The sequence below is a fragment of the Mus caroli genome, chromosome 3 (assembly GCF_900094665.2).
Source record: "Mus caroli chromosome 3, CAROLI_EIJ_v1.1, whole genome shotgun sequence".
NCBI lineage: Eukaryota > Metazoa > Chordata > Mammalia > Rodentia > Muridae > Mus > Mus caroli.
Window position 1 is genome coordinate 119,233,989 of NC_034572.1, and position 12,198 is coordinate 119,246,186.

A 12,198-nucleotide genomic window follows, 5' to 3' on the forward strand; every position below is an offset into this window, starting at 1 on the left:
AGCAGAAACGATGTCTAATACAAAATCAGTAAAAATACACAGATCCCATGGGTTGAGAACCATTGGATCTCAAGAAGTAGCTTGTCTTTCCCCACCAATAGCTTTGGATCACCAGGAAACCTGAACAATTTTTTGAACATCCCAGACTTAGTAAGTTGCCTGCACTGGTGTACTGACATGAACATCAAGCTGAGTGGTCAACACTTAAGAGTTAATGAGAATATAAAGAGTACAAATACACATTCTTGCATGAATGCAAGAATTCATAATGTAAATTTGGTGTGGCTAATGAGTCTGGACCCTTAATCTTAGTAAAAGGAATATACTTACTGTTTCTAAGGTTTCTGGACTAAAATAACCAGTTTAAATATAATAGAGAATTTGGTAGGATTCCTGTCTACATCATTAATGTGCATAAAATTTACCTCAGCTTTCTCAGGTCTGAGAGGCACAAAAAGGGGAAAATGGGCATGTGTGGAGCCAGCAGAGAGGAACCTTAAAAAACAAAGATCATGCCTGAGAAGTTAAAGAGTCTAGTACCCTGAAGCACCATGCCAGTACTCTCCCATACTTAAAGCTATTCTAGAAAGTTGTCATTTCTGCTCATTATAAAGTCACTTCTGGATAGCCTAAGGACAATGAATCTCATTTACTGTTTTTTTTTCCTTCTACTTTAGTAAGAAAACTGATATAGGTTACTAGATAGACTGAATAAAAATAAAGCCAGAGAAATTTACACTTTACCCTGCAATTCCATGGCTCCCCTAAGATTAAGTATGGCCATGGGTGGTTGTCATCTACTAACACACATAATGTGATAACTGCTGTTTTTGCACTAATAAAGTTGAAGACATGGCAACAACAGCATTAAAACAATGGACCATCACCTACTGAAAATTTCATGTTATGCAATTTTCTATTTGGTACAATATTGTCAAATAGTATCTGGGAACTTAGTATAAAATATTCCTCAAACACAGCCAAAAAGTAGGTTGGTAGGCCTTGGAGGTACTGATTTTTCACAACTCCAAACTTGCCCTATTCTATTTGTTAAAATATGAGCTGAAAATGAAGGATATGCATTAGTCTACAATTTAGAAAGCAGACCTGAGCTATGAAAAAGAATCTAAAGCTATTCTTCCTAGTTTCGATTCTATCAATTACTTCCTTCCTGTCTTTGGTGGATAGGTGAATTCAACTTTCTGGTTATTGAAGTAGCAAAAGAACAATTTTGCATTCTAAAATAATCAAATATGTGTTATTTCTGTGAGGCAGTGACTGTAAATTTGGGCTTTCTTTGTATTGCATCGACTATAAGTGTAGTAGAAATTAGACAAGACTGGCTACTAAACCTGGCATTGCAATCAATGTGGAATATAATGGCTATAATCTCACATCTCAATCTTTAAAACAATAACACAGGGTCAGATGGTGATATAGCATATTATTAAAACAGCCTCAATTTTAACAGCTCCCTGCAATTTGATCAAGCCATTTACCAAAGAGACACAAGTAGCAACATCACGGCCTAAGTTTAAATCATTATCATAAAGATTCTGAATCGATGGAGGCTGAATACGTTTTATGAAAAAACACTGCTTTCTTTCATTCTGCTCATAACTAGATAACCTTTCAAACGACTCAGAAGGCTAAGCTATTAAATCTGCTACTCAAGTCTCTTTTTCCACAAGGCAGTTCTGATAAATGACCAGGCAACAATAACCCTCTTCTTATTTCTTTCCTGTAGCCCTCTCCATGACTGTATTTCTATAACTTAAAAAAAAAAAAGCTACCAAATTGGTAAATTGAGGACAGTAGTATTCTTTAACTGGAGATAAAATAATGCTGAGGTGTACCTAAGGAGCAGCATACCAGCTAAAGTCATCCTTCCAGGCAGGAACTAAAGGTCGCTTTCACTACCAATCCTCTTTATGAGTGTATCCCAAATGAGCAGAGAAACAGTTTAGCTCACCAGTTAGGTGTTATCAATCAAAATCATTAGTACACCTATTTTTGTTCGCTAAAATAAATTAGTCTGAAAGTTTTAGTTGCTTTGCAGAATAATATGTACATATAAATTTGGAGCAGACAGTGGGTTTCACTCTTTAACACTGAGCCATCAGCTGAATAATCTTATCTTTTGGCAGCTACTTCTACTGGCTTCACCTAATATAAAACATCTATTTAGAGCCCGGTACTGTTCACACACTCAGGGTACACAAATGACACCATTTGAGGTATCTACTCTCATGTTAAAGAAACACAAAATTTGTCAAACTAACAGTGAAGGTCGAATAGTTAGATGCTGCTAGAATTCACTACTGTAGAAGCTGAAAACCGACAGAGATCAACAGCCTGGCAGAGCTAGACAACTTCTTCTAATGATAAAACATAAAAAGTTGTCATAGGAAACATTTCAAGTTAATAATAAATAGACTCCCAAAATAAACATGTCTATATCATCCAATAAAAATACTACAAGTTGCATTCACTCCATATGCCATTATTTCATTTATATTTAATATTAGAGGGCCCCTTTAAGTAGAGCTTCATTCAAAGACCTCTTTCTAGGCAAAAGCAAACTATCTTTTAGAAAACTGGAATCTATGTTTTCTACTGACTCATAATGACCGCAGATAATCCTGGGTGAGGATGTGACCTAACCTAGATGTCTTCCCTGTAATCTAAGAGATTTATGTCCCTACTGTGGACAGCCAAGCATTGATAATATAACAGAGGTAGTTTCTCTGGCCACATTTCTAATGTCTTGAATAACTTGGATATCCAGGTAAACAATATCTTCACACTATATCAACACAACATTTTATTATGTAAATGTTGTCTATGTTTGTATCAATATAGAATCTCTAAAACATAAGAGTACAAATAGTTTCAACTGGTTCTCATACTAAGCACTCAAAACCACTGATGTCAAATTTGACTAAAGAAACAGCTGTCTATGTACAGTCATGTATACAATTACATGTAGAAATGAATAATGTGTGTTACAAAGGGTATAGTCATTTTGACAAACTAATCAATAACACAGCAATTCACACTACAAGTGGATTGCCAGACTCTGGCCTTCAATGAGTCTCTCAAATTCTTTAAATCTATCTGACACGTGAATGAATTATTCTATCTATTCTCTGTATTTTGAAGACAGAAAAATTTACTGAATGGAACTGATCCATACACAATAATTTCTACATATTCAAACATCATAAAAGTTTTGAATAACATCTTTTAGAATTTTTTCTATTTCTTCCTCCCATGCTACAAAAGTCAAATCTTATTGTCAAATCATTTTCAGACATCTAGAAAATGAAATAAGTTCTCAATCTAAAAATATGAAGGCAATCAACAGCTGGATAGTTATTATTGAATAACATTTCTCGCCAGCTGTTTGCTGGACCGTCTTGGTTTAGTGTCATAAACATGTCTGCAACACTATAGACACTTGAAAAACTCATTAACTTTTATAACGCTATTGTATAGCTTATCTCGGATATTAACTACAGAAATTACTCAGTAGGAAGACATATTCGATAAGCATACAAAATTTCAACAGAGTAAGGGGAACCAAAAAAAGTAAGATATACTTTTATCAAAATATTCATCTAGAGATGGTACACTGAATCTAAACCTCCCATGTTACTAATCATGTAACAGTATACAACATACGCCATGAATGTTCAACTGTAGGTGTGGCCAAGCCAATACACATAAGAAACTGCTGCGAAATGGAAGGACAATTTCACTATATTCACTGCAGAAAATCCAATGAAGAAAAATGAAGCAAGAAGCTCATAAAGTAGGTCAGGCAGTGTTAACAAGTTAAGTCGGAAACAATTTTGACTAACACATACTAGGTCAGCTTCAAGAAAATCCAGGAAAATTGGCTTTTAAAAGAAACAAGATGGTCTAGAGGTAGTGGTTAAAAGCATTGACCACTATTCCAAAGGACCATAGTTCGATTCCCAACACCACTTCATCTGTAATTAATGCATATAGTACACAGACATATATATATAGCCAAAATGTCCATACACATAAAATTAGTAATTTTTTTTTAAATTTAAAGAGAAACACAATATTCAAGCTAGCAAGATATCCATGAACAGAGGGGAACCAAGGTAGTAACAATAAGCTCAGATTATTGAAAAAATGCATATATTCTACATGTTTTAATAAAAACAATGCAGAAAAAAAAGGCAGCATAAAATAGTCTTGTATACCTATAGTTGGTTGTTCAGGTTGATGCAACTCTAGAAATATGCACAGAAATTGAAAGAGGGAGAATAACAATCAGCAGCTCTTTCTCTAATCAAGAGAGTGAGGAGACAAATAGAGAAAGTACTCAGACCAAAAGTGATGGACTGTTTTCATTGGGAAATGATGAAGCTGTGGGAAGAACAAAGCAATGTCTGGGACATTATAGATGACCATCTTAAGGTAAAGACAGATTTGCTCATAAATCCTCAAGAAGTTGCTTCTAAGATCTGACTTTAACTATCTTTAGGAAGAAGAGTGATATGTCACAAGGTGACTCTGGCAGGGGAATGTTTAAGGACTGAAATCTGGGTCAAACAAATTCATGAATGGCTGAGATGAGCTAAGGTTATTTCTCATCCTCTACAGTTGTTAAAGAGTCCAGCTGTGTCCTCGACACTCCAGTAGCTTCAGCAATTCAAGCTGCTAACACTCTACTGTACATGAAGGCAGCTATTTCTGTTTCCATGTCATACAGACTATACCACATTACCTCTTAAGTATCATTCAAATGGTTCTCTCAGAAAGTCTCACATTTACATTCCAGTCACTACAAGAAAATACTACCTAGGGATCATTTTTATGTAATACCTACAGGAGGCAATCTGAGTTTTCTCTTCATTGAGGGCCTGATAGACTTTTGAATTACGGTCCACAGTAGAAACTAACCATTTGTGCAGGTATCTATTTTCAGAGATGAGAGCAAGAAAATTATATAAGCTCTAATACTGTTATAAGTGGTATTAAGCACTGAGCTACCCTGAAATTAGAAAAAAATTTTAATTCATATGTAAGTGACCTATGGTAGTTTAAGTAGCTGATTAAAACAAAGTAGGATGGAAAAGAGATTTCTAAAGAACAATGACTTTGTTGATGGTTCTACAAAAAGAATGTAGGTTTGAGCAGATGGATGCTTTTAAAATACCATTAATTCTGTTTTTCAAATTAGACTGCATTAGGGCATGTTACATTTGTTATTAATTTAAATTCATTGTTTTCCTACTTTGAAATTAATGCTCATTTCAACTATAGGATGGAAAAGTTCCCAATAGGTGCTTTTCAGAGAAAATATATTTTAGCTTTCTCTGGCTTGCTTACCTTAAAAACTACAACACAAACTTTTACTAAATGCCTTCCAGATAAAAGGTAAAAATAAATATGTTTTATTGTTCTCTTTAAAGCTGTACAAGAATCAGTAATTCTGAATGCCCAGAAAAGTACCTTTATTGTTCAATTTTTTTCCTAGTTTACTAAACACAGAACTCGGCATACTATTTGTGAAGAACAGAGTCTTTAATTAAAAGCAAAATAAGTTATGCTTGCTAAAACTACACACAGCTAAGTATATTCAGCTCATAGACTGTAGTTACTTAAAAATCTAGTTCCCATTCAATTTGTTGACTCCGCAGAACAGAGAGCCTCTTGATACTACAGATACACTCACCAAAGCATATGAATTCCAGGGAGAAAAAGAGAGCTGTCCTGCTATGGGCTCTTAATGTGATACTAACCAATACATTTTCTATCAGAATGAAAATTAACCCTTGTAATTAAAAAAAAAATTACCAAGGAGTTCAGCAAACCTTACTTCTGGCAGTGGGCTGGCCGGCTTTGTCAGGATTCCTCCAACATACACAACATTAGGCAGCGTGGGTCTTGGAAACTCCAGTGCTACGTCAGTACATAACATCCATAGGCTGGACCCATGAACCAAATCATACATGGACTTTGCAGGCAGCAGGTTGTACTTCTGCATTATCCGCTCATATTTCGGGAGAACCAGAAAGCTAACCCCTATTCTGGATATGAGGTAAACACCAGTATTTTTCATCCTTTCCAGGAAGTTCATGCGGTCTGTGAGGAGTGAGTTAAACTCTGGGACATAAGCTAAAGGAGCAGGTGCTCCTACTTCAGCAGGATACCAAAGGCCAGTAGAAAATACTGCATACTTAACGCCTAAAAGATGGGCGATCACAAATCCACACATATCATTGGGGTCAACCAGTAGCAGGTCAAACTTTTCTTTTTTTAAACCCTCGATTAGGGCTTGGTTGCCAACCATCATGTCACAATTCTTAGTATAGTGATCCAGTATGTCAACCAGTTCAACTGCTGTCAATCTCCCAGAAAATATATTCCTCATTTTAGACTGCAGGAAAGCATCTGAGGTGGTACTGTTGAAGATGCCTGGGTACCGCTGGAGGCTGTAGTGATTAGATGGGGCAATGTCTCTGCCTTCTGAGAGGAGGAGCACGGTGTGATGGCCTCTCTCGTGCAAGGCCGATGCTAGTGTCTTGAAAATGTACAAATGGCTTTCAAACATAATTGGCGGCACAATGATGATTTTAGCAGCCCTTGCTATTCCAACAGCACTCCACAGGAGCATGAAATATGGAGTGTAAGACTTCATAGCTGAAAAGACAACCAGAAAATGTCTTAGAACATTATAGAGGGTGGCCATTCAAAACAATCGCAAATAGTTTATTTTCTAAAATATCTAATGATCCAATTCCTTTAAAAAAATTAGCCCAATATGTATTCAAAAGACACGTCACTTAAATAAAACAACAATATTATTATGGACAGAATTGGAAGAAATTGATATATAATACATATTAACACCAATATGAAAATTTGTAACTTTATCAGTAAAAGAAAACTTTTTACCCAGACAATAACTTCCGAAAAGCCTAAAGACACTTAATATTACTTCTTTGAATACTACCTATGAAATAGTACTAATAAATTCTTATTCTTAATAAATGTCATGCTAATTCCAGGAAAATTGGCAATTTCGATTTTCAGGTATATCAGTAAACAATTGTTACTTAAATCATTTTTATTTAGTGGTAATATTCCAAATTGTGATTAAAGGTTTCCAAGAGAGGACACACTTCAAAAAAATTAAGTAGCAGTTCAAAAATTCTGTAGAATTTTACCTCACAAGTAAAGTTAGCTTTATTATGTTTTTTATCACTAAGTACACTAAATATTCTGATGGTCTATATTCATGCAACATTTTATTTGTTATGCATTGTATTAATTTAGGGCATCATCTAAATGAATGACTCTCAAACTCCAAGAACATACTGAAAAAGAGTTTGGTGAATGAGTAAGTCCCAGACCATACTATATATGTGCCACCTTCAACCAGAGTATCAACCTCAAGGCAGATGGATGTACACTTCAAGACAGACATTTCTCCTACCCTTTCTGGTTAACAGGTTAAGAACCATGTCTTACCCCATATTAGTGAGAAATAAACACATTATGTATAGGAAAGGTAATAGCTGTACACAAAGTCTATTCAATATAATTAATCTAAGCTCTAGGTTAGACCCCAAAGAGAAAAAGATTCTGAAGAGTTTGGCACAGAAACTGGACACTTTGATTTCAAGGAACAACACAAACTATATTTAGACATATTTGACAAATAATGGTTCCCCTGTGCACTTTTGCTCATGACTGTATATTATCCATATTCTTTAGCCAAATTTCCACCATCTAAATATAATTGTAACAAATATACTTTCCCAATATTTAAACTCTGCATTAATCAAAAATAATCATATGCTTAATAAGCTGGCTTCTTCCAATAAATAAACATACTATATTTTTAGCTGTTTCCCCTCTTACTCCCCACAAAAATAAAAATGGTACATTCTATAAATGTTATAAATATTAAATGTTGCTTAGCATATTACATAGATTTAGAAACAAATCTATAAGAAACATTGTTTCCACAGTGAATTTTTCTCTAATTACAAGGTCTATATAGGGTAAAATTAGTAGTCAAACTTGGAAGAAAACATGCTTTTTAGGTTTTTACTGTATTATGCTTTTGCTTCATACCAACGTGTCTCTCTAATGTTACCTTCTTCTAATCTTAAAAACATTTAGAGGTTTTGCATTTGCATGTTATAAATTCTGAGTGCCCCCTGTGCCACAAGGCTTTTGCCAAAGAAGGAACACCTGCAGCAACAAGGAAAACCTGCAGCAGCATTTTAAGGGCCAGATTGGCCTGGGGGTGCCACAAGGATGATGAACCACAGAATTACCCACCACCCTTGACCACGACTCCATCCCTTGCTGGCTTGACCTCTCACAATGGCTACCTGGGCACTTTCTGCCTCTCTCTAGTTTGATATTGGGAGAAATCAGCCTCCACAGGACCCCAAGTCACTATGAAAGTGCACCCTGAAGAGGAGGAGGAAGAAGAGGAGGAAGAAGAAGAGGAGGAGGACGAGGAGGAGGACAAGGAGGAGAAAGTGAAGGAAGAAGGGATATCTACTATACCACAGGCTAAATGTGCCATAGAATCCTTGTAAGAGGGATGAATGGCCAGGCTGGAGCAACTCAAGGCCTGAGACACCATGCCAAGCAAGAAGGAAGCACATACAACATTGGAGTTTGGGTCAGTGACGCTGACCCTCCCAGAGCCTTCATTCTAATCCTAAACTGAAGTTTGAAGGCACAGGCTTTCTAGATTGGGGTGATCATGCAAGTAGTATTAAATGAAACTCACTAAACACATACACACACACACACACAAGGAGTGGGGAGGGGAGGGAGGGAGGGAGGGAGGGAGGGAGGGAGGGAGGGAGAGGGAAAGAGCACAAAGGTGGGCTCCCTATCCTCAGTTGCTACTAAGGAATTGAAAAAAATAATCTATCTCTGATTTGTAGGGTCACTCTTTGACTATATAGGTTTCTAGGAGACTAGGGTTTAGAACCAAAGCCTTGTCATACACTTATGACCTCCGGATTTTGGCTGCCTCTGAGTTAAAAGGACTGGGGTGGCAGGACTAGACCTGTAAGGATGGAGCCATCCTAGTCCCTCTCCACCCAGTTCCAATGCTGAGTCACAGGGGCTAGGAGAAGAAAGGGGCAAGGTGACCGGATTGTTTTGCCTACCCTTGGGGATAGCAGAAGAGTTCTACCTCTTTCCAGGGATGGGGATTTCTTGTTCCTGTGATCCCTCCTTAGGGTAGGAAGGCAGTGAGGGCTGGGCCTCTTACCCTCTTCCTCTCCCCATCTTCAAGCCCACGTGCAAGTCAGAACTGTCTCTGCTACATTGCTGTCCAAGGGATGGGGAGTGCAAGGGTGATGGGCTGAGGGAGCCTTGTGGGAAGTGGGGCAAGCCAGCACCATCTGGTGGTCATGCCTGTAAGAGTGAGTGAACCCAGGGATCACTTTGGTGATCTAGTGTCATATTCTGCCATCATGATAGCAAGGCTAGGCAACTCACTTGCCCCTGAGAAAAAGGAGCTGCCTCGGAACTTGCCTTGGACTGAGTCCACCCCCGCCCCCTTATGTACCTAGCCACTCCTGAGGTGGGGAAGAATCTTTACCCATAGCCCCTTCCTTGCTGGGTGCTAAACCCCCAATGCAGCTTGGGCTCTGCCTTGCACTATTTCCCCCTTTTGGCCTGGACCCTCCTCCTCCATAAAAGAGGCAGGTTCAGAGGCCCATTGCTCTCCTCACCCCAAGCACTTCCCATGACCATCTGCACAGCTGCCCAGGTACTCCCAACAGTGGGGAGGGGGACAAACAAGAAAGGATGGCAGGACAAGACCCCATATCTATTTTAAAAGTGATGATGTAATATATTAGGAGGAAGGTAAGGTGCCCTGGGCCTCATCTTATGACTTCAGGTGATAGGGGACCTCAGGGCTGGAAAATTCTGAGGCTTAGTCCCGAAGAGTGGGGAAAATGTGGCCTCCACTCTCTCTACTTGTGGCTTTCCCCCTCAGTGCCTTAGTGAGGGAAAGCACTTCCCCCCTCTCCCATTCCCTTCATCTATCATGACCCAGCTCAGATATAAGAGGAAGGAATAAATAATAATAATTTAAGATTCATTTTTAATAAAACTTTATAGGTAGAAGTTTTATTGACAAAACATGATGTGGTACTAAATCCCTTATCTATAGGCATTTACAAATTTTATGTTCCTCAAATACCTTGAGTAAGTATTGGTTGACTCATACATTAGAATTGATGATTCCAGACCATTGTCTGGGGATTTTAGAATTACCATGAATATAGATTAACTATGACCCACCAATTCCAATGTGTGACACATGACAGCCCTTGACATTTTATATTGCAAAGAATAGTGATTTGTTTGACAGTAAGCAAAACAAATAAACAATTATACCAGAGCAGGTTTGAATGGAGCTGTAAAGCACTGTCAATAACTTCAGATGCCACTCAAATCATATATATGGTTATTATAAAGACATTTAAACATACCTCCCCCAAAGCCCATACCCACACTTGGGTTTTGATTTTTTGTTTTGTTTTGTTTTGTTTTTACCCCCTTTTTCTGGCACCTATTAAACCTTGTGCCTAAATCATATTAAAATCTCTTTCTAATAAACTCCAACTATGCTTCATAGTGACTGGTCCTAAAATGATTTTCTATAGCAAGGTCAAGTAGCCCGAGCTTCACCAGACCATTTCTGAAGACAACTCCAAAGGCTACTCCAAGGAAGCAGTGTAGAGTTGTGTTTGCAGCCAATAGTCACATTGGTGCTGACAATTAAGAGCCCTTCTTTGAGTTTGGAGGTTCTACTTTTCTTCCTTAGGTAACTAGAATAATCATGGCACTGCTATAGATAACCAAGAGAATCACCATTACACTCAATCACAATAGCAGTCAATTCACTGAAAAATTCTGTGACGAGCTAGATGCTGTACTGAGGCATAAGAGGAGGACTGTGGCTTCTGTTCTTTTCAAGGAATAGCATCCTCTCCTTCAACTTTGTTCATGGACAAAAAGATAAAATGAGTATTTCTCAGCATCTAGTTTCAGTCATATACATATTTTTTCCTTACAGGAGATAGAGTAAAGCAGGGATCAAGAAACCTCTTTTGCTAAAAAATCACTGACTCCTCTTTGGAGCCACAGGTAGTGAAACAGGATGAAAAGCTAATATTCTTGTCATTGTTTTCTCTGTCTCTCTTATTTTGATTTAAAATGGTATCTTCTGGTCACTGTATTCCTGTATAAAATATAGACCCCTCCCAAATAAGGTGGGAGCAATGGTCTAGGACTGACAGCCTCAGCCTGAAATGGAAGTAATCATTACCTGAAGAACTTCAGCCTCTCTGGCAATAAGAGTTTCTTTCTGAGATCACCTATCAAGACCTGATCAGAGACAATGTCAGCCAGCAACCTTGTTCTCTAAATCCAATGTTCCTGTGAGTTTCTTCAAAAAAGAGGGACACTGTACCTGCTTACTAGTTCCTCTTCTCAAAATAACCACATTGAACATATCTCTGCTTTCAATTTCTGTCTCTGTAACAAGTATATGGGGACCAGTGGCTGAGCCCAGCATGTTGGGGCTTTTAGTGTCCAGGTTTCTACCCTAAAAGCTCCTATTATAGGAGGATAAATGCTGTGTGCTATTTACAATTTTACCTTGTTATCACTCTTACATGCCTCCTATATGGAATGAGATCGTAGTAATTATTAACACTCCAGACAATACACTCCAAAGAGGAAACCTGGAAAAGTGTAACTACAAAGATGCTTAAGGTTAGAGATGCCATTCCTCTCTGGTTATGCCAGATTACTGTCTATGAGGAGCTAAACTACCCTCACAAGCCACTATACTGTCTCTGTTTATAACACCAGGGTAATGAATCATCAAGGTCTTGGCAAATCGAGCAAGTGGCTCGCCTCATAGCTCTAACCTTGTAGTTCCTTTCTTGTGCTCTTGAGACTGAAAAGCGTTACTTCACTTACACTAAGACAGTCGCACCTGTTTTGTGAAATAAGGCTGAAAAGGTTAAAAACCTGACAAAGGATAACACCAAGAAATTAATCCACTTTATCCGGGTACATAAAGAAAGGATGAAAGCTCACATACATGCATAAATGCATCTCTCTCTCTCTCTCTCTCTCTCTCTCTCTCTCTCTCTC

The 12,198-nt window shown here is 37.9% G+C and overlaps 1 protein-coding gene across 2 annotated transcripts in view; it reads right to left on the reverse strand.

Moving 5' to 3' along the window:
• Positions 1-12,198, reverse strand: part of Ugt8 (UDP glycosyltransferase 8) — a 62,452-nt gene that overhangs the window by 32,916 nt on the left and 17,338 nt on the right. For both annotated transcript variants that reach the window (XM_021158526.2, XM_029475273.1), the window contains exon 2: positions 5,861-6,684. In XM_021158526.2, coding sequence (XP_021014185.1) covers positions 5,861-6,682 — 822 coding nt within the window. In that variant the 5' untranslated portion in view covers positions 6,683-6,684. The remainder of the gene's footprint in view (positions 1-5,860; positions 6,685-12,198) is intronic.